General features: G+C 39.6%; 1 protein-coding gene across 6 annotated transcripts in view; it reads left to right on the plus strand.

Annotated features, from left to right (window-relative positions):
- The first annotated feature begins 389 nt into the window (after positions 1 to 389).
- The window catches only part of UBE2D3 (ubiquitin conjugating enzyme E2 D3), a 28,813-nt gene continuing 6,000 nt past the window's right edge, over positions 390 to 23,202 (plus strand). The window contains exons 1-6 of one of the 6 annotated variants that reach the window (XM_032632457.1): positions 390 to 513; positions 1,813 to 1,967; positions 15,235 to 15,298; positions 15,387 to 15,418; positions 20,819 to 20,896; positions 22,078 to 22,183. In XM_032632457.1, coding sequence (XP_032488348.1) covers positions 1,944 to 1,967; positions 15,235 to 15,298; positions 15,387 to 15,418; positions 20,819 to 20,896; positions 22,078 to 22,183 — 304 coding nt within the window. In that variant the 5' untranslated portion in view covers positions 390 to 513; positions 1,813 to 1,943. Of the gene's footprint in view, positions 514 to 548; positions 1,034 to 1,417; positions 1,968 to 15,234; positions 15,299 to 15,386; positions 15,419 to 20,818; positions 20,897 to 22,077; positions 22,184 to 23,202 lie in introns of those variants that run through there. The other 5 variants (XM_032632460.1, XM_032632461.1, XM_032632462.1 and 2 more) reach the window with 5 other exon arrangements.

Consider the following 23,202-nt stretch of genomic DNA (forward strand, 5'->3'; position numbering starts at 1 on the left):
GAATAGCACTAGGATTCCGCACGTGGGAGCGCTGATCAGCTGCCTGCCCGGTTCTATTTGAAATAACTGTTCCCATTTTGAGGGGCGACTCCTCCCATAGGTTAACCAGCCCAGGCCGGCAGGCGAGCCAATATCGCTCACCTGCTGCACCGGAAACTTCAAAAGCCCGAGTCAACGTAGACTAAAGGTATCCGGTAATTAACCCATAGTACCTCCCACAGCACATTACTGACTGAGCGCCTGACAGAGGGAGGTGTCGGCTCGCGCTCTTACCAGTGCGGGAAACTCTATTTCCTCTCCCTCCCACCAATATAAGCATTCAGGGGCGGTGCTTCCCGGCCACGGCCCGCCCCAGGTCGATCCGGTGCCCCATTGCATCTCGCGAGAATTTGTGGATTTGGGGGCGGGCCCCTATCAGGAAGAGGGCACAAAACTGCCCTTAAGTCATTGCAGCGCTACAGCTCCTGTTAGCCAGCCACGAGATTCTCGCGAGATTCGCCTCCTCAATACCAAGTGAGGAAATTGGGGGACGCTGTCGGGAGGGGTATGGGGCTCGACCGCGCAGCTGCCGCTTCCATTACCTTCCTCCCATGGTCTCCTTCCGGTTCTCGATGCTTCTCTGAGTCTAAGGGTTTCCGCCGCTCGTCTACCCTTCCCCCCAGCCCATGACCTGCCTCCGGCCCCCGCCCTCCCAGTCCAACCTCCGATCTGTTTAGTAAGAAGGTGCTGTTCCGAAAAGAAGGAGAAGGGGGTTGGCACAGATACGCTCGGCCCAGGACCTGGGGAGCAAGCCGTCCTCTTTCGCCCTTAGATTCGCGCCGCGCTCGCGACGGCGGCGTTGGCGGACTGATACGCGGCGGTGAAGAGGCAGGAGGAGGGGGGAGGGGCGGAGCGTGGCAGCTGGCAGTAGTTCCGTCAGAGCGGACATCTTGTGGCTGTGTCGTGCGCGTGAGCCCCGTAGGGCCGGGGAGGCACCAGCTGCCGCGCGGGGAGGAGGCCGAGGCCGCAGCTTGAGGGAGGCCCCGGCCCCTCTGTACGCGTGGGTGTGGACGGCTAGGGGAAAGGAAGGGAGGCCGGCCCAGTGGCCGGCCGGGTAAGGAGGGAAATACAGGCCCTCGGTGGCTTGAGTGACCAGCCTGTTGGGTGGGGTAGGGTGGGAAGGCTGGGGACGCCGGGGCCTCTCCCGTTTAAGGGGGAGGGGGAATGGGCGCGTCCTCGCACCTAAGCCGGAGCCTCAGGGGCAGCTCGGGCGCGTGGTGGCGGTGGCTGGGCGGGCGGGAGCGCGCGGGAGCGCGCTGGAAGGCGGAGTGTATGGTGGCGTCAGGGGCGACACAGCATAGCTCTAGCTGAGGGGACAGCGGTACACATCCAGCCTCTGATTTATTTCCTTCCCCTCCCCGGCCGCACTTTTGAGCAGCGGCCGAAAGAAGCCGGGCGTCAGTCCGGAGTCTCCTGTTCTCCCCTCCCCCCTTGCCTTTCTTTGCCCTAGTGACGCCGGCGTAGCGCCGACTAGGCCCCGGCTCCTCCTCTGCTGGGCCCCGGACCCTGCCCCGCACCCACCCCTTTCTCCTACGCCTCTTCCTTTCCCACCCGGGTCTCTTCCTTTTGAGAGGCCGGGAAGTCACAGTTGGAGCCACCCCTCCGCTCTTCCCGGCACCCTCGCCCCCTCTTCGGGCCGAAGCTCGGCATAGAGGCTGTCGGTGGCTCTGCCGCCCCACCCACCCCGGATCGCGACCGTTTTTGAGGGACTTGGACTCGTCAGGGTCTCTGCGGGGCCTGTGCGAGTGCTGATCTGCTCCGTTTTTGCAAAAGGCGCCTGTGTCTGGCAGAGCCGGTGTGAGACCAAGAGACAATCCTTCACAGCCGCCGGGATAATCAAGAGTTTTGGCCGGAACTTTGAACACACACCGAGATAGTGAGGAGCCAGACGAAAAGCACAGACTATGGCGCTGAAACGGATTAATAAGGTAACCCATGGGGCGGAGGGAATGGGGGCGTGAGAGGAAAGGAAGGCCCAGCCGGGAGGGAGAGCCTTGGCATTGGGGGGGGGGGTATAATTTCGGAAAGACTCTTCCTTGGGTCACTTCGTCCATTGGGGGATGGGGAACGCGGCTGTACTTTAAGAAGAAGCGAGGGGGAAAACTCAGAGCACTTGCGGCGAGTGAGGTGTTGTTATCTTGAGCGTGTTTCAATGGAATCGGTGCAAATTAGCGATGAGGGAGAGTGGTGATTGCAGGCGCCTCGATTCTTCGAGAAGAAGAGTTTAGTCCCTCTTCGGAAATGCCGGGAGACGCTCCCGTAAATGTCACGGCGCTTCCTATTCTCGGGGCTTGGAAACTTATTTTAGTTGTAAGATCAAGGCTCCGGGCCTTCTGGAAGAATAGACGGGGGAATCTCAGAGGAGAGAAGACCTAAGAAATGCGGCGGGTCCCGAACATGATTAAGGGGTCGGGGTAGAAGTCTCACCAGCTGAAGAGTAGTGAATGGGCCTGGCCAGAAACTGCTCGACTCTGGGCAGCTTGCACAGGAGTAAGTGGGGCTGGGAGGAGGTGGGCTGACACAGTGCTGCCGCTTTCTGTGTTTTGTAGTTGCGGCTTTTCACCCGAAACTGTTCATCAGAGGCGCGCCGGGAACTGATGGAAAGCCCTTCTGGAAGCTCCGTTTTGCTTTGGCGGGGGAGGGGGGGAGAGTGTGGTGGCCGCGAGAGGAGGGTAGGTGTACCTATGTCTGCCTCAGTCCGTTTCATAGCAGCCTCCGGGGAAATTGTTAAGCTATTTAAGACGAGGTTTGATGGTACACTGTGGATCCATGTTGGAAAAAATAGGGTTTTTCGAGGCTCGGTGGGTGAGCGGAACCTCCACCTCCGGTGGTTTAGTCTCATTTTCTTGCTCTAACTTCTATCCCGCATTTTAAGATGGCGGCTGCTTTAAGTGGTTCAGGCTCTTTCCGGCATCTCCTTTCGTAATAATATGAAATAATATTCTTTGTTAAATGTTAACTTTTACATCAGGTTGTACACTGCCCTAAGATCTCCTGCTCAAGACTTAGACTCTCAGACTGTATTTCCCTTTTTTGTAACTTGTGTGTGATGTGTTTGGTTCTTGCACAATCAAGGAGGGTGGAGTATTTACAGCTAACTTGAAAAAAGTGCCATGGAATAAATTCAGCCTTACTAAAACTAGGAAATAGAGGAGGTTGTGGATTACAAACTTTGGTTTTGATAGGTTGCTTTTTAAACAGTTTACATGGACGGAATGGCAAGGACTTGGCTTTACTAAAAATAGACCTGATGCTGCTTAATTTTACATTTATTTAACGTGTGACTTTGGAACGTATTTGGCAAAACTGGTATCTTACGAATGATGAAAGTTTAGATTCAAAGTATTGATGTTGAAATGGTAAATTTTGATTTAGGCCATCACTGCATTGTCTCTGGGGGCTTGTGTGAAATACAAACTTCAGTCTTTGTATTTTTGAGACCATGGAAAAAGGAGTTTAGGAGTTAAGACTTAAAGTACAAAGGATTATTAAACATCTCTTTCTGTGACCACTTTGAAGGCCAGCAACACACTGGAGAAGCATAGTTATTTATATTTTGCAATATAGTTGAACATAGTATTCAGTACAAATCAAAACCTTTTATCTATAGGAATTAATTCGGGCCACTAAGATGTGGAATAATTTCAAATCCATAGATTTTTATGCACGTGGAACAGAACACTTTAAAGGAAGGTCTCATTGATTTTTTTTCTTTTACAGGTGATACCCAGCTGCTGTGACACCACTTTAATGATTTAAAAGCTCTAGAGAGGCAGTATAATGGTTAGGAGTGTGAACTTCGGAGCAGAAATGCTCCAGTTAGAGTTCTAGGGCTGGGCAGATTTACCTGTGTGCCTCTATAAAATGAATATTTGTTGTGTATGAGCTATAAATAATTGAGTGTTTCGTGTGTACCAGGCACTATTCTAGACACTAGGGTTGCAGCAGTGAGCAAAACAAATTTTAGAGTCCAAGATTTTTCTTAAGGATTAAATAAGTTAATGTGTGGCTTTAAACAGGCCCCTAGCACAAGGCACTCGATTTATTACTGCAACTTTAATTTTCAAGAGCTTTTATTAAAGAACTCTTGGACTCTAGTACTCTTCATCAATACCAGATTGTCTCCTTTTGTAAATACTTTGAAGATCTGTGTAATACAGAAACTTGACATAACACTTTCCAAACTGGAAAAAAACAGTGTTGATGTGGGACATTTTTGATTCAACCTGTAGAAAAGTTTTGTTGTGCATGTGGTTTGGTCTTCAGCTGTCACTGTCAGAATCATATGGTCAAACTTTTTTAAAAAAAAAGTCCCAGATTCAAACAGTTTTAGCAAGTGGACAACTCTGATGGGAGATGCTCTTTATTTTAAGCACCTCTCTTTTATTTTTAATTTATTCTTGTCTGCATCCCCCCAGATTCTGAATGTTAAGATATATCTATTCCTCACTGATCATTTTATTGGAATGCTTATTGTTGGAATATTTTTAATCAATAGCAGTTCATTTGATTAAGCTTTTAAATTTGTTTTCTTTCTAAAGCTTATGTTGTAGTTTTTTTGAATATTTATTAGACCGAGCAGCCTTATCAAACAGCCCTATTCTTTTTTTTTTCCCCCCTTGTATTCTTTATTGGGACAAGCTGTGGTCTTATAAGGCTGTCAACAAGAATAAAATATGTGAACTCCCTAGTTGGTTGGTGGTGTTTGGGAGCCAGAGGCAGTTTTACTATTCTCATCAAACAGAATGACCACAGTGCATGTATTTTGGGGAAGTTTAAAGAGAACTTTACATAAAATGTAATGTGAACCAAGCCTGAAAGAATAGCTCATGCTTTGAGTGTTTGCAGTGTGTCAGAACTGTTTGAAGCACTTGAATTAACTCTTATGACACCCCAAGGAAGTAGGTATAATTAATATCTCCATTCTAAAATTAGAAATCTAAGGCACAGATAGGTTTAAAAAAAAAAAAGCGTCCTCATATCATGGCAGAGTTGGGATTAGGACCTAGGCAATTTGGGCTCTGCAGTGTGTGCTCTTAACCACTACATTGTCATGTCATCTTTTTAGGGTTTTGGTATTTTAAAAGTTTTCTTTTGTATGCATCATTCTCCTAACAGCTAGACTTAGCATCTGCTCTGTATTGAACACTGTTTCTAAGCCCTTTATGAGTATCTACTTATTTAATTCTCACAACAACCATATGAGATGGATGCTCTTACCATTCCATTTTATACGTGAGGAAACAGGTATAGAGTGAGTTACTTGTCTATGGTCAGATGGCTGGTAAGAGACTGAGATTCAAATCCGATAGTCTACCTCAAGAGCTCTTAAACTCCATGCTCTCTGCTATTTTGAACAATTTCAATTCCTAAATTTAATCTTGCTTCCTGAAATAAGCTCTCTCCTCCCACTTCACATTTAAATAATTGGGATTGAACTTTATTCTTAGGTTATAGCTTATTTGTGAGTTTAGATTTTAGCTGACATAAGTTTTGAAAGTAGTGAATTTCTTTTCGGTTAGTATCTTCAAGGACTAAGGGAACTACTATGTGCTGACTAATCACTAGGGGCATCATAAACTTCTTTCCAGTAAGCCTATAGGCTGTATGCATCATGTCTCAAGGCTTGTCTTTAGCCAGCTAACTTAGTTTGTAGGGCGTTTGTTGACTGAGAAATGCTGATCATGTAATGACCTCAGTTTTTTATTTGAATGAGGGTGATGTTGACACTATGCTTTGGTTTCATCATGATCACCGTCAATGTTAATTCTAGTAGTTATCATACAAGTGGAAAGTTGAATACTCTTTCTAACACTGGGGAAAAACTATCACTGGATATCTCTATCATATTGCATGTTAACTCGTGCGTTCAGGTGTCCTTTGTTATCTAAGATAACAGTCAATTCTTGAGGATTTTCCAAAGCATATCACTATAATCCGTTTATTAAAGAAGACACCAAATTCCTAGTATTGAGATTAAAATGTTTCAGATTGAATTCTCAAATCCTAGATTAGCTTTTGCATTCTACTAGATTTTGGTGTATGTGGGTTTTGACATGGGTTACATTTATATATCAGAATGTTCAACAGCTTTTTAAAGAATATAGGTACATGAGGTCTTGCCAGACTTACTGAACCATTTCTCTGGGAACAGGCATAATTTTGAAATGTCCCCTAGGTGATTCTGAAGCCTCCCTCTGGTTAAGAACCTCAGACATAAGGGATAATCATTTAATCAATACTTATTGAGGTCTTACTGTTCGGCACAGTAGTCTAGTCTCAGGGGACAAAATACAGGGAAGCCTGTTACTACCCATGAGGATGTCTTCTTTGAGTGAAGGAAACGAGCGTGTAAACACATAAATTGGTATTTGTCACTCTGTACAGCTTTTCAAAATTATAAATCAAGTAAGGGAAGCATTTATTTAAAATAAGGGGAATCGTTATTCCAATGTCAGATTCACCCATTATTAAAGATAGGTTTATTTAAATGCCTTTCCTGTACGATATTTTATATATATAGTTATATATATATATTTCACTGTTTAGTGTGTTTTTCATAACTAATTCCCTTTCCAAGACAAATTAGTGTTAACAAAATTAAATGATTTTTATTTCACTGGAAATTTTGTGCTCTTGAGCTAGTTTTGCTACCATAACAATGATCTTATTTCAAAATTGTATAGTGTAATGAAAAATGGGTATGTTTAGTGAGTATATCATTTGTCAGTCTATGTTGTTAGATGAGATTTAGTCTCAAAATGGTACCCTCGGTCCTGTTACGTGGGGAGGGGAAAAGTTCAAATGAGTATTTTATACTTTGCCCAAACATCGGATTTTTATCTCCAACTATACTTTGAACATAATGTTGTATCATTCAGAGACTTTCAGCCAGCTTTTCTTAGCTAAATTTGTTGTATTTAACCTTTTGGGTCTTAGTTGTGATTCACTACTTCTTGGTTACTTGTTCATTTTCAGGATGGAATACCTCATATTAATCCTAGCCTTGTTACAGTTTCCTGGCTAATGTATAATTGAATGTTTTCAGCCACTGGACTGCTGTTAGTTTTTGTTTTTCATATCTATAAAATGCCTTATTTGCTTTCATGGATCAAAGCTTAGGAACTAAATTTGGCTCTGTGTCTTTGCCCATTTAGAGATACTGCTTACAAAAGAACAGCTTTGAGTAATCTGAAGTGACTTATTTTTAATGGTGATCTAAAGAAAGAAAATTACAGTATTATTCATTCAGGCTATTCTTTGTACCTTGTCTGAATGAACAGGCATACTTGTCTCATAATTACAGCTAAACAGGAAGTTAATTTCTCGTTAGTGATGTAATGAGACATGGTATGCAGCACTTAACGTCTTAATCTTTAATGTAAAAGAAACTTTCAGAATTTCTTAGAAGAAATCACAAATTCCAAACTAAAATGATTTTTAAGGGGACTATTCCTTCCCATTCTTACGTCCACATATGAAATTGTTCAGATCCCAAAATCTTTTTGCCAAGCTTCCTTCTTTTGAAATGACTTCCGGTAACCATGCATTTCTGAGATACTTGTTTCCTTCCTTGCTGTTTGTATCCACCTGCGGTATGTAAAATAAATTTCACAACATTGAAGTTTAAAAACTTTTTGTTTACTTGATCTTTATAAGAACTAGAGCAATTATTGTCTGCCTCATTGGGTAATTACTATTGCATTTTGACCTCTATCATTGGTCAAGATATATACCTTTATATTGCTAGGTCGTAAAGGTTCTTTGAGGGTGATTCTTATTTCAGAATTTCTTAAAGGCACTTAACTCTCCTTCCTACCTCATGCCCTCATCTCATCCAGCTCCCAAGGTAGTATTTTATGTTGCTCAGTATAGGTTTAAGAGGCAAGGGCTGTCCTTTTTGGGGGGGTGGGGGTGGGGGCGCTGTATTGGGTCTTAGTTGCTGTGCGCGGGCTTTCTCTAGTTGCAGGGAGCGGGGGCTACTCTTCGTTGCAGTGCGTGGACTTCTTGCGGTGGCTTCTCTTGTTGTCGAGCAGGGGCTCTAGGGCACGTGGGCTTCAGTAGTTGTGGCACGTGGACTCAGTTGCTCTGCGGCATGTGGGATATTGCCGGACCAGGGATCAAACCCATGTCCCCTGCATTGCAGGCAGATTCTTAACCACTGTGCCACCAGGGAAGTCCCAAGGGCTGTCTTCATAGTGTTGATTCCCATGCTTATACAAATCTTGAAGTCAAGTAAAAGTTTTGAAAGAAATGGACCCTTGAATAAAATACAAGAAATTAACTTGCAGTAATGGGATGGACTTCAAGTTTTCCCAAAAGTGATGATAGGAAATGTATCCGTACTGCTATTATTATGACTGTGTGATGATGCAAGATGGATGGCAGAGATTGGGATAACATGATCGTGGAACATTGTGGTAATTATTGTACTTAATATCGTAATTAACTACTGTACTTGACCTTACCACAGTAGTCATCTGGGTTAAATTTTGGCCAGCCCTTGGGAGAGTGATGGAACTGGACAAACTAGAAAAGGTTATACCGGGAGTTACACTTCAGTAGCAGAATTGATTAAACAAATTTTGTTTTCATAAATGCTGACTTTGGTTATGTTGATCTAATGTATAAGTAATAGTTGTCATTGAAAGAATGTTTAGCAGAATGTGTAAATAATAGTTACCGGAGGTCTTAAATCTTACTAGGGGCTCATCTACTCTTATGGCTGCTTTATAGTTATTCATAAATAGTTCTTGTATTTCCAGTTTATAAGCCTTTTGGAGGCAGTGGCCATTTCTTATACTTCCCTGACATCTCTCAGAGCCTCTAATCTGTTCAATACCTTGGTTTCCTGTTCTTTGTAGTCTGTGGTTGGTCATTTCATATCGAGTGAGGAAGGTGTAGAGAGACTAGAGAAACAAAAACCAAATATTTAGCAGTATGTTTAGACTTCTGTTCTTGGCCAGTGTCTCTCAGCCTTTTCATGTTTTATCTCCAGCAGTCAGTTGTCAAAGATACTGTGTCCCATGGTGATAGAAGCAAAGATCTTCCTCAAAACAAACTGTAGGCTTTCTGTTTTGAGTCCCACATAATGAATGGTCAGACTCATTAATGTTTAATCATGTACCTCCAGATGAGAACACTCACTGGCTTAAGCTATACCTGTTGGTTGCCTGTAAGAGAAATTTGATTGACTCCTTTTCCTATCGGTCTATTTAGGCTTTTAAAGGGAAGGGAGAAACGTATTTCCCAGTGGGAGAAGGCCTGGATTCTCACTCTAGCCAGGTGTTCAGGAGGTTTCAGGAGAAGCAATTCAGAGAAAGATGATCCCGAAAGGAAACTATTTCCCCAAAAGAGTACACCATGGCAGAGAAGTGTCTAACTTTGGTGGGTTTTTTTTTTCACGGAGAGTACAGTTTTTAGCATCGTACCCTGTCCTTGATCCAGTGTCCTTTCAAGGTGAGTGGAGCATTTAGCTAGTGTGTGCCAAACTCCCCTGCCAACTATTTTATTTCAGTAGTCTTGATGAAGAGTTGGGTTGGTGTGATTGAAATTTTTTTCCTCCAGTTTGCCAAGTACCATATCAAATTCTTTAACTTAAACACATCTTTGATGCAAGGACACTCTTGAGAAAGCAGCCTTAAATGTATCCCTGGACCTATTTTTCAGGTTATCTAGTAGATACACTACTTTGCTTTCCTACCCATCCTGAAGCGCAGTATGTCTGTATCTGAACTCAGTCTTTCCTTTCCCCTCTTAAGGTGGGGGGAGGGGGGGGTGCGGCACTAATGTAAAATGGAGATGAGACCTTTTTCCATAAGGTGGTTGTAAGGGTAAAGTGATCAGTGTTTTAAGATATTTTTCATCCCCAGTGGCTTAGTTTATGTTCTTCTCTCACCTGAATTACTGCTATCGTTTCCTAATGTAGTTATCTACTCATACATCCTTTGTAGTAGGTATTCCTACAATTTGGAGGGTGAGGAGGGTCTTTGACATCCCATAAATTAAGTAAAATTTTGTGTGGGCATGTGTATTTGAGGGATAGAGGGTCAGTAGTTCATCAGGTTCTTAGAAGTCCTTGACCTTGTCACAAACAATGCTATATACATGTGTAGTAGTGAATGAAAAGGTGGAGAAATGGCAGAAACCAAATTTAGGATAGTCTTAACCTGTCAGGGCAAGGGAAGGGCATCTGGGGAGTACATAAGAGAGCTTCTGTTATATCTGCAAAACTTAAAATCTGAAGGAGGTATAGTAAAAATGTAATGTCAAGCTAGGTACACAGATACATGACTGCTTTTAGGATTAATAATTTAAAAAGTCAGTCACTCCTAATGTACTACTGCTAGTACATCAAAAAATCCAAATCTCATTTGTCTTACTCGTACTTAAAAACTATTCCTGCTTAAAAATCAGTGACTTCCCATTGGCTGTGGAATAGTCTTTGCCATAATATTCAAGACTCTCAAAAGATCCAGCCCTGACTAACCTTTCTAGCCACATCTGCTACTCCCTTACCAGTACCCTGTTGTGTCTCTGGTATACCAAACTACAAGCAAGTTTTTACAGCCTGTTTTCTTTCACACCCCTGGTTTTGAATTAGTTTCTCTACCTTGAATGCTTATCCTTCCATCAAGATCCAGTTCAAATGTCACTGTTTTAAACCCAGGCAAGGTTAGTGATAACCTTTTCAGGATTCACAAAGCAGTTGAATGCCTTTACTTTAAGCACTCAGATTGTTTGAAATATAATTTTTTGGTTTTGTATTATGTCTGTGCTTTTTTTTAGCTCAGTCTATTGGGGGAGGCATTCATGTTCTATGTTTTCTATCTTGGTATTTTCAGACCTAACATGCTTGACACCAAAAAAGGTAGTCTTCATATAAATGAATAAATGCTTTGTTGGGTGAAACTTGAGCTGATATTACACTTTTTATTTTAGAAATGGATTTAAGTTAATCTTTAGTTCCTATTATTGAAAGTTTAACTTTTTACTAGGTAAGCCACATGATTTCTCCCTGCTTCCTCTAGTTTCCTTTTGAGACTTTGCTTCATTTATATTTCTTACATGTTTTACAGCACGATTAAAGCAACACATTTCGTGGATTAAAATGTGTATAATTGGTAATGGGGCCCAGGTAGCACTCTGCTTAGAGTGGATCTCTCCTTACTCTGTGTTTGCTGCCCCCGCCCCTTGAAGAAAACTGGGGTGGTTAACAATCAAAGCAGTAACTGTAGGAATTAGAGCAAGCTACAACCTCAGGAACTGAAATTGTGTGTCTGTATGCCAGGTTAGTTCTTTATCTCTGCTGCCCAATGTGGCCTCTTTTTCTTTGGACTCACCATGTAATTTCAGGGCATATGCCTGCTAGTAGCTCTGGGTCACATCCTTACAGCTCCTGATTAGAGAAGGAAAAAGTGTCCTTTCCAGCTTCAATTTGAAAATCTTGGGTAGGGATAGATGGAACAAAATTCTCTGATTACCCTTTCTGAGTAGTTGGTTAATGGTGGCTGACAGTCACCCCAACACTATAGTCATACCTGTGGAGTATGAGAAAAGCATTTCCAGGAAAGTAGAAGAGGGTTTGAGTAGACAGTGGTGCATGGAAGAGCATCTGAGATGACTTATTATGCTTTTTCTCATATATTTTCACTGCTAAGATATTTTTATATCTTACTTGCTTCTGCTATGGACATAATAATGTCATGAGAATTAGTTGGCATCTTTGAGGTAAGTGCTGGTATATGATTTAAAAGATATTTTGATTCTTAAAATTACTTTAGGTCATTTTTTTATGTTGAATTTAAGGTCGATTTTGGTACATACTTGGCCGAATATTAGATCTTTGAGTATTACTTAAGAGGTTTCTTAGTCACAGAGAACTTGGAAAATAAGGCATTTAGAAATTATCTGAGGGGAATAAGAGCCTGAAGTTATGGGAGTGAAGAGCTTAATTAAACTCAGTGCTCTCTGAAGTCGTACATTCACTCTAAAGGAGTGAAAATGTCAGCATATAGAGGCTGAGTGATTCAGAGATGTCCATGTGCAGGAAGACTCGTTAAAAAATGTTTTCTTAGATTTTTCATAAAACGTGCAACTTCAAAGTAGGATGTTGATATATTCTAGGTCAGCTTTATAGATTCCTGGAGTTTATGAAGTTGTTTCAGCATCACTTGGGCATTTTGTTAGACCACCCATCATTAAATTACTTTTTAATTTAAAATGCTAGATATTTTTCTTATTAACATATGTAAAAGTGTGTAAGTACAGAAAAGTACATAAATTTGGGGTAGATCCGTGTAAGAAACTCATTTTAGTAATATTTGAGTTCACATGCTTACCTGACAGTTTTAGGTAGAACCACATGAAATTGCAGTTCAGAAATGGTGAAGTATTGGTAATTTCATACAACCACATAATAACATGGTTTCTTTAAAAGCCTATCCACAAATAGCCCTCGAATTGCTGACCTTGTATTATTAACGTATATCATAGCATGAGCCATATAATTGTTAGAAGAGTATGTTATAGACAACTAAGCATAAAAATTCATCACATAGGCAAAAGATTTAAATAAGCTAAGGCTATAATAAGTAGCCTATTTATAAAGCAGTTTTGCTTTTGTTTAGTAAACAAGTGATTTGAGTGCCTGTCTAGGAAATCTTGCCTTCAAGGTGGGTGCTGAGCACCTCATACATTATATGCCAGATAGTGTGCTGAAGTACTTTATCTTATTCATTCTTTCAAAAGTTTTGTAACAACAGGCATTTCTATTGTGTTTTAGAGATGTGGAAATAAGCCTAGGAAATAGTGGGTCTAAATTGGATTAAAAGTGAGACTCCAGACTTGATAATCCATATTGAGGGAGGTACATATTCATTGTCCTCATTTCATGATGCTATATTTGAGCATTTGAATTGTATGCGCAAGTTTGTGTTTGGTTTTAGTAGCATTTTTGAAAATTCACATCTTTATTGTTGTGTAGGAAAGGGGAGAGGGTGGTTTGGAACAGGTAAGTTTTTAATCTTAAAATAGACTTCTTTGGACCCTTATGTTCCGGCAGAGGAGGTTAGTCTGCATAAGTTAGCTTCTGGTTTATCTTTTTTTGGTGGATCATTTAAACAACAGAACTTGTTAAATAAGTTTTGGAACATGGAAAAAAGTTCTCTTCATATCAGTTAGACTATGCTCAATCCTTATCTGCAATAAAGTATATACCTTGAGATGGTATTGAAGTAGCTTGCCATTATAATAAAGTGGCTGATCATGGAATGCAAATAAATGCTTTATGAGAGTTGATCTGGCCTATGAAAAAGTCATTTGGATAGTTGATTAGTTCAAGCTGCCAGTATATTTTTTTTACTCAAAAAACTATGATTCAGTTCTAAGCTAAAGCTGTACATAGTTTCAGTTTCTTTTAACTAGTTGCTTAACTCTGGGATAAGAGCTTCTGTAATTAGTACTGATCAGAATCTAAGTGTCTGGAATGAGTTTTCCCCCTTTCTTTAAATACGTTGAACAAATGAGGTATATTTACATGGGCAAGCATAAAAGTCTGATCTGATCTTCCAGTCATCTTAAGATTGTGACTCCTGGGATTCCCTGGCTGCCTTGATAACCTTATAAGCAGTCATAGTTTGAGATTCAGAAGCAAATTGGCAAAGTGTATAATCAAGGCACTCCTTTGTCCCAGTTTTGTTTTTGAGATATAACGTAATAGATGTGCAACATAATAATTTGATATATGTATATTGCAAAATGATTACCCCTCAAGAACAGTTCTTCTGCATTGACCTTTTTTTTTAATGGAGTGAATCTAGACTGATATTCCTGAACAATTGGCTGTTTTCTGAAGTGCATTATTTTGCCCATAGTAAAGGCAAATATTTGATCTGTCTTCCTGCAGTGTATTCCCTGCCTTTTTCTTAGAAGTCCATTATTATCTCAAAGGTCTATAAATCCCTGTACTGTAGGAATTTATATATAGGTATATAGAGATAAAGCTGTATCATTAATTTTTTTAAACTTGTAAAGAAGCAACTCTGTTTTCTTACTAGATTATCCATATGGTTTATGCACAAGTCATGGAAGGGCTAAATTACACTTACGTTAGAAATATAAGGTCAAATGGAATTGTGGATACTGCTTGTTTTACTTCTTAGCAAAAAAAGCACAGTGCTTTTCTACCTGGAGAGGAAGGTTTTTCCAGAGATATACTCAATGTTGAGTAAAAGATAAGGTTGAATTGAGGGATAAGGAGATCAAACCAAAAGGGGTACTTACCTAGCCCCATGAGAGATTTTTTAAGGAGAAAATGTGGTCACTGGGTAGTGTGGTTCAGAAAAAGAGTATTTAAGACAGCAGACAGTATTTAAGACAGAGCCTCTGAGATGGTCTGAAAGCTTAGCAAATAACATGAATGTTGATAACTGCCCTAAGTTCTTAACCTAGGAAAGTGTCTGATAACAACTTTTTCATTTTGTAAGAGGACAGCTTTTGTTCATGTACAGGCACACCTCAAAGATATTGAGGGTTTGGTTACAGACCACCCAAATAAAGCAAATATCAAAATAAAGCAAGTCACATTTTTTTCCCCAGTGCGTATAAAAGTTAACGTTTACACTACTGTAGTCTATTAAGTGTGCAATAACATTATGTCTTTTAAAATGTACCTTAATTTAAAAATACTTTATTACTAAAAAACATCGTCTGGATCTTCAGCAAGTTGTAATCTTTCTTTACTGGTAGAGGGTTTGAAATATTACAGAAATTATCAAAATAGGATACAAAGACACAAAGTGAGCAGGTGCTGTTAGGAAGATGGCACAGGTAGCCGCAGACCTTCCATTTGTTTTAACAAAACACCCCCCCCCCACCGCGTATCTGTGAAGCATGGGAAAATGAGGTGTATGCCTGCAGTAAAACTTCATAGCGATGTGTGTGTGTGCTTTTATGAACCCCTGGCCAAGATGATTGTCTTGGTATGTGTCCATAAAATAACTGTGCCTAGTGTGTCCCAGAAACTGGACTAGGGTTACTTATGTTTTCTTTCCAATAGAATGTATTGTTGATGTAAGTTGTGATTATATGTCCCTTAAAGAATGGTGTAAAAATAACTGGAAGCAGATGACTGTCTTTACTTGCTTGTGTTTTCTATTATGGTTACATGATCCAGCATTTTCTGTCTTGGTGTAGGAACTTAGTGATTTGGCCCGTGACCCTCCAGCACAATGTTCTGCAGGTCCAGTTGGGGATGATAGTAAGTAATTTTCAAGTTGATTTTTATGGTTAGTTTCAAAAAAGCTTGTGTATTTTTAGATAATAACAAGAGTGTTTTCTTTTTCTAGTGTTTCATTGGCAAGCCACAATTATGGGACCTGTAAGTACTGAGAATTAAGTTTTTGCTTTTAATGAAAATCCAGCATTGATGTAGTTAGTAATTTTTAATTAAGCCTTTAGCTTTATTTTATTACATTGTAATTTTATTTGAGATATGCCATAGTTGTTGCACTACTTTTGAAAGAAACAATTGGTCATTAGTTAAGTATACTGTAAGTGTCTGTCCCTGTGTTCAGGTTCTAGAGTATGTATAGCTTTTCTGTGACCTATCAAATATCTCTTCAATTCTAATTTTCTTTCATAGCAATGTAAAGTATTGTCACAGAGCTTTCTGACTTATAGCCCATTAGTTTTCTGGCTGTACCATGATATTACTCAAAGATCTTACGCTCTTCTTGTAGCTGCCTAAAATCCAGCTTAATTGTATTATTTTGATATTTGAGTTTTTATAGAATTTCAATTTCATGTAAAATTTGAATATTTTTAGGTAGATAGTGATATTTTGTTTTATCTCATTTTGGCCATGCCATGCGGCGTGTGGGATCTTGGTTCCCTGGCCAGGGATTGAACCCGCGCCTCCCGCGTTGGGAGTGTGGATTCTTAACCACTGCATCGTCAGGGAAGTCCTTAGAAAGTGATATTTTGAATACAGCAAAATTCCTTTCTATCCTGGGTAGATAAGAAACTGTATGTGCTGGATAATTGAATATTCAGAATTATGGATACCATCTAAGAGTTTCACAGAATTAAAGCACAGTAAAACATCCTGGGGTAAGACTGTATCTTGAACAATACTTAACATTTTTTTTTGACGTGGAAGGCACCTAAGGATTTCTGTTCTGAGGGGGGGTGTGTGTGTGTGTGTGTGTGTGTGTGTTAGTTACTGAATTTTCTGCTTTCTTCCCCCTTTCGGTATTTTAATCTCAGCATAACTGGCAGTAATGTACTAGGTGAGATAATGGTCAGTAAGTAGATATTTATAATTCTAAAAGAAGAAATGCCCTTGGGATAAAAAGCTAGCCAGTGGGTGGGTTGGTTTAGCAAGTGTTTATTCAGCAGTTCTGATTGTAAATCACATAGAGGGGGGATATTTAGTTTAACAATTTGAGATGTGTCTGTGATTGAGATCCTAATGAAAAAACTACAGAGTCAGGGTTGTTTCCAGTTACCTCAAGGTCTATTTTTATTGTTTTAAGTGCTTGCTTTTGTCTAATGGGTGACAAAATTGTGATTCCTGCCCAGCCCCCGCCCCACCCCCACTTAAATACATATAGTTAAGTAACTCATGGCTTACCCAGTTAGGCCCATACAAAGTTTTTTTTTTTTTTTTTGGCCCTGACCAGGGACCAAACCCGTGCCCCCTGCAGCGGAAGCATGGAGTCTTAACCACTTAACCGCCAGGGAGGTCCTGGCCCACACAGTGTTTTACACGTTGATAATCTTAACATAAAAACCCTCTCACTAGACCCTCCTTCTACAAGTGTGGGGTGGAGTAGCAGCTGCCTCCTTTCTTCAGAAAATGTGTGTCTGCCACAGTTTCTACCAGGTCCACTTAGGCACTTAGAGTTGCAACTTCTAGAATTTTCCCATTATAGATCACCAATTTTCAAAGCAAGGAATTCAGTAAAATGCCTTGCCATATCTATACCAAATAAAGCTCATCTTTGATTCAGAGTGCTTTAAGATAGTCTCATTATAAAAATTAGTTGTCTGTACTAATAAAGCACAAAAGAGTTGGTAGTTAAGACTTAAAATTGGGTGGTGTGCATAATAAACCAATTCTTTTTTTTTTTTTTTTTCGTTTTTTTTTTTTTTTTGCGGTATGCGGGCCTCTCACTGTTGCGGCCTCTCCCGCTGCGGAGCACAGGCTCCGGACGCGCAGGCCAAGCGGCCATTGCTCACGGGCCTAGCCACTCCGCGGCATGCGGGATCTTCCCGGACCGGGGCACAAACCCGCGTCCCCTGCATCGGCAGGCGGACTCTCAACCACTGCGCCACCAGGGAAGCCCTAAACCAATTCTTTTAAGTCAGTGTAATGTTTTTCTGCTTGACTTTTGAGACTTCGTTATTTTATTTATTCCTTCCCAAAAGGTAAGGAATGCACCTATAGTAAATCAAAGTGAAGCATAATTGAGGAGTTTGTTAGTAATTTTCCACAAAATAGAAGATTGCTTATCCTGAAGAATTTTTCAGCTGTTAATTTGCTTTTATTTTCAGGAAACATTTTTTATTTATATGTATTTCAGATTATGGCTATGCTTTGCTAATTTTTTCAGCAACCTTTTAATATAAAGGAATAGCAGTTTTCTGCTTTTTGAAAACAAATATTTGATTTTCAGAACTATTTAAATATTCCCGATTAACAAGAGCAAAAAATATATTTATACCATAACAGCATAGTTCTGCTTTAGTAACATTAGTCTCTGAAATGTACTTGTTTTCTGAGGAGGTTAATTTTCACTTTGGGTAATTTCAGGAATGAGTCAAAAGTTATAAAAACTCACACAAAATGCAGGTTTTAACTGCACGTTTTGTAAGTAAGCACCTAAGTTTAGATGCCAGCTTGTAAATGGTTAATCATTATCCTTACTATGAAGTGTATCAATGAAACAAGCATGCTGTTTTGGCTTTTGACTTCATCTTTATGACAGAACGTCACAGTTTGATTAGATAATATTATTTTGTTAGTATGCCTACCCTAAGTGGCATGCAGATGTGACCCAAAACAGTAGGGCTAGTGGTGGCATAACAATCCATAAATCGCAGATCTGCTGGAAGAATAAACGTTAACAAAATTATTTTGCTTTGGAGTGCTTCTTAGGTCAAAGTGATAGCAGTGTCACAGAACTAGATTTCTGACTCTCTAAGGTGTGGATCGTCTAATTGAGGTTTCATGACAGTTACTATTGGATTTTGATGGATTATATTAAGGAAATCTTGACGGTTGAACAAAAATGCTTGGTTCTTAAAAACTACGTGCTAGCTTATTCTTTCCGAAGGCAAGATACTGCGGAAGCACAAATGCCGATAAAAACAAACCATTGAAAGAAGGTGGCAGTGTTGCTTGTTATGTGGTTTTTAAACTTTTGTTGGTTATTTTGTGCTATGTTAAGGGAAATTTCCATGAAGAATTGATGCAGTGAGGAGAAACTAACTTCCTTACATATTGTTTCTGATATTTATGTGCCTGACTTTTTAAAATTGTAAACAGAGCTGGCAGAAAGACATTGTTGAAATTATTTTGAGAACCACGTTAACTTCCATCTAATCTATGATACATAGCCACAGAAGAAAGTACCGTATCTGTGAATAATGTAACTGTTGGCAGCCTGAGCAGAATCAGATACAAAAACCATCTGAAGTAAAATATTTGGTCCATCTGAAGTAAGATCTTGAACTAAAGCAGTGGGTATTGTTTTATCGTTACATAAGGGTGAATTTTTCAATTTATGTTGTTTATTATGTTTTTCCTGCAAAGGCTAATAATATGTGAAAACTCCTCTTTAGTACCTTACTCTTTTGCGGTGTGCGGACCTCTTACTATTGTGGCCTCTCCCGTTGCGGAGCACAGGCTCCGGACGCGCAGGCTCGGCGGCCATGGCTCACGGGCCCAGCCGCTCCGCGGCATGTGGGATCCTCTCAGACCGTGGCACAAACCCGTGTCCCCTGCATCGGCAGGCGGACTCTCAACCACTGCGCCACCAGGGAAGCCCACCCTCGTTCATTTTTCATAATAGCTATAACATTTCACTGTATCTCCCTTTACCAGACTGTAAGCTCATCAAGATAAGAAATTGTTCTGTGTCCCTTACATATACTTAGTAAATAGAACGGCGGAGTTAAAGTAATTCAACTAATGTTTAATTATTTTACAGAGGTCTGGGGATTAAATGAACTTACAGCGTCAGACCTGTGAAGGTTATTTGCCTCACATACAGAGTGGGCATAGAAAAAGGCTCATATTAGTGCTGTATACATCCTCACTCAAATGGAGAGGAATAGGTGTTGGTAATAACTCAATTACTGCAAATTTTGAAACACGTCTTCAGGTTGGCTCTTTGCATATCCAGAGACAATTATGCAATCCCTTTTTTAAAAAAAAATTTGACCTTAAAATCCTTGACTGGATCACCATCTTTTGTCGTCATTCTTTGATCCGAGTCAAGCAGTGGTTTTCAGAAGACCTGGGTTTGAATCCTGGTTCTATCGTGTATCAATTGTATACTTCACTAAGTTATTTCAAGTCCTATTTTACTCAACTCATAAAATGGGAACAGTGTCTTTTTCCTTTTATTGGTTAATCAGTTAAATGTAAAATACTCGCAAGTTTCTCCCAAATGTTACTTCATACTAACATTCTATAATATTTATTTACTGAGGAGTTCTTCATACTCAAAGTGGGCAGGACAGCTAAGGAGAAAAAGTAGTGCTGTTGCTTAAAATTCTGTATTTTCTGTTGAAATGGACCAAACAAACATTCCACAGTTTTCCAAATCTAGTAATCCTGTGTATTGATTGGCTGTAGAGAACTCAGTAGTGTGCTTTTGAAGAAAAGACTTCATGGTTTTTATTTTTTAATTAATTTTTTTTTTTTTTTTTTTTTTGGCTGCATTGGGTCTTCGTTGTTGTGTGCGGGGTTTCTCTAGTTGCAGCGAGCAGGGGCTACTCTTCATTGCAGTGCGCGGGCTTCTCATTGTGGTGGCTCCTCTTGTTGCGGAGCACTTGGCTCTAAGCGCGTGGACTTCAGTAGTTGTGGCGCAGGGACTTAGTTGCTCCGCGGCATGTGGGATCTTCCTGGACCGGGGCTCAAACCTGTGTTCCCTGCATTGGCAGGCAGATTCTTAAACACTGTGCCACCAGGCAAGTCCCAAGACTTTATGGTTTTTAAACGAGAATTTTGAGGAGCCAGTTGGGAACTAAACTTTCTTTAAAAACATATTCTGTTTCTGTTCTACTTGTCCTACTGAAGGGAGTTGTTACGTTACCTACAAGACCTAACTTTTTGGTTTGCCAGTAACCAGAATAGCCTGTTGAGGTACAAAGCCATTTGTGTATATATGACTATCATTAGAAGAAATATTCTACAAATAAATGTAAACTCATATTTTCAAATTATAACTTGGTACATTATTATGTAGACTTTTATTGCTAAGTATACTTTGTGAGAATTGGGGTCTAGAACCTTGTGTTTCTAGGTTATTTTTTCTAAATTTCTTTAACTTACATAAAGTAGGATCTAAGTAAAGTAGGGTTCATTGTTCTATAGTAAATATTGTGATTTTTCATTAATACGAACTTCATTGTGGGATAATTTAGACTCTTGCAGTGTAAATAGGTAATTTTGCTTCATATTAGAGAAATGCTTAGAAAATAGAAATGTTACATGAATTATCTAGCAGTAACATTTAAAATAGAGTTAAGCATATTTTTCTTTTCACAGAATGACAGCCCATATCAAGGTGGTGTATTCTTTTTGACAATTCATTTTCCTACAGACTACCCCTTCAAACCACCTAAGGCAAGTATTTCCCCTCCAAATTTGTGAGTATAGATTTGTGTTCTATTTCAAAAATAAGAATTTCTAATTCTTAGAAATTAGGGTTCTGTGTAAGTCAAGGTTAAATTGATATGAATGTATAGTGAATAAGAATAATTGAGGCTGAATGTATATATTGAGTTGAATCACTGATGTTGAATGCTGACTCTTAACCTTTAGTTAAAAGAGCAGCTAAATCTGGATTTGAACTTTGTAAGTGGAGGTGAGAATTGCCGTATCCTTAATGTTGCAAGGCTCAAATATACCATGTGAAAGCTTTTTTTATTTTCCCCTTTATTGTGCTTATACAGATTTGGATTATTACCCTAGTGTCTTATAATACTAGGCTTCCAAATATCCAACTTCAGTATGCATTTTCACATGTTGCTAAAAATTATACCGTATTTGTATTGGGGTTTAGACAGACTGTAATACATTTTGGGCTTTGAGCTTGCACACGTAACAGTAAATTTATCAAAACTCAAGAGTTGCTTAATGCACTGGGGTGACTGGTTTATAGGTATTAAAAGCATGTGGTCCTTAATTTTTTGAGCCATTGAGATAAACTCATTCTATATGAATAACTATGGAAGATAATATATATAGAACATTGGCACTTCACTAAAACTATCTTCACAATTATAGGTGCATATGACAGTTATTTTAGATGAAATGCCTTTGTGATATTCAAATTTGTGTTTTTTATGTACAGTGGAAATGGAGGCTCAAATACATACCTTTGTAACTCGATGCCTTAAATGAGCTGGCCTGGGTGTTTTGGTTTACATCTGGAAGTTTCTTATTTTTAAGTGAATGTTAAATACCCTTCAAATGGCTCTTTGATACTCATGATATGGTAGGGCCAAAAGTTAACCTTCAGAGCAGCCCACCATATCATTGACAATAAAATTTTTGCCCCAAAGTTGTATTTTCCATTTTAATTAAAAATAGGAGAGCCCCTGAGGGATCTTGGTCAGAATATAGAAACCAGTTTCTGTAATATTTGGTCCTTTTAGGTGTATTAATTAGGTTTTAGCTATTTGATTTTTTAGAATTTTAACAGTATTTTGAGTCTTGCTAAAGTCTTCTGCCAAAGTTTAGGGTGCTTGTTTTTATTTGGGAAAAATACCTAAAGTTTTTTTTGTTTTTGTTTTTGTTTTTAGGTTGCATTTACAACAAGAATTTATCATCCAAATATTAACAGTAATGGCAGCATTTGTCTCGATATTCTAAGATCACAGTGGTCTCCTGCTTTAACTATTTCTAAAGGTAAAATAGTTTTAGAGAAAGTCTTGAGAGGCTGATTTTCTGATAGTTAAAGGAGTTTCATTTTTGAGCCTACTTTTCTGAGTATTTTTATAATGACAACTTTTTGATAAAGGTGGGGAAAGGAACAAATTGATTTCTACAGTATTTTTCAGTCCCAAGCCACTTGCACATCTCATTCACTCGTCGCCTAAATTTTAGCTAAAACGATACACCGAAAGTTCATAGAGCTTTTGAAACTTGAGCTTTCTCACAGAAAAATTGTGATTTTGCTTTCCTATGTTTATTATTTTTTAGATAAAAAAACCTTTTTTAAAAACCTTTAGTTAGGTGTTTTGTGATCATGGTAGGTTGTTCCTACCTAATAATAGTCTAAAATGTATAGTCTTGGGAAGGGCTGTAGATAAATTCTGCTCTTCTACTTTAATAGGGATCCATTATGTGACATCTTTAATAGGTTGTCCAGTCTCCATGTAAATATCCCAGATGGAGATGGAATGTCTCTCCATCTCTTACTCTTTGAATGACTCTGGTGGCTTTTATGTCGCTTTTACCCCACAAATAAAATCATCTAACACAAAACTACTTAATGGGAAGGAAGTCTGCCTTTTAGTAATTTTCAGTTTTGGAGTATTGGCATTCCTTAGTACACAAAATTAGTTTTTAATGTTGCTAATTATGACATTATTTCAGATATTTGAGGATAGCAGCTGACTCGAAGCATTCTCAATTTCTGGCTGAGTACTTACTTATTGCTTCTTGAAATAGTTAATTGTGTTTTACCAAAAGTTTTATGAGTATGGTAAATGCAAAGTGAAACTGGTTTTGTTTGTTCATTTGTTGTTGTTTTTTGGTTTTGGGGGTTTTTTTTGCGGTACGCGGGCCTCTCACTGTTGTGGCCTCTCCCGTTGCGGAGCACAGGCTCCGGATGTGCAGGCTTAGCGGCCATGGCTCACGGGCCTAGCCGCTCCACGGCATGTGGGATCTTCCCAGACCGGGGCACGAACCCGTGTCCTGTGCAT

The sequence above is a fragment of the Phocoena sinus genome, chromosome 5, assembly GCF_008692025.1.
Source record: "Phocoena sinus isolate mPhoSin1 chromosome 5, mPhoSin1.pri, whole genome shotgun sequence".
Taxonomy (NCBI): Eukaryota; Metazoa; Chordata; class Mammalia; order Artiodactyla; family Phocoenidae; genus Phocoena; species Phocoena sinus.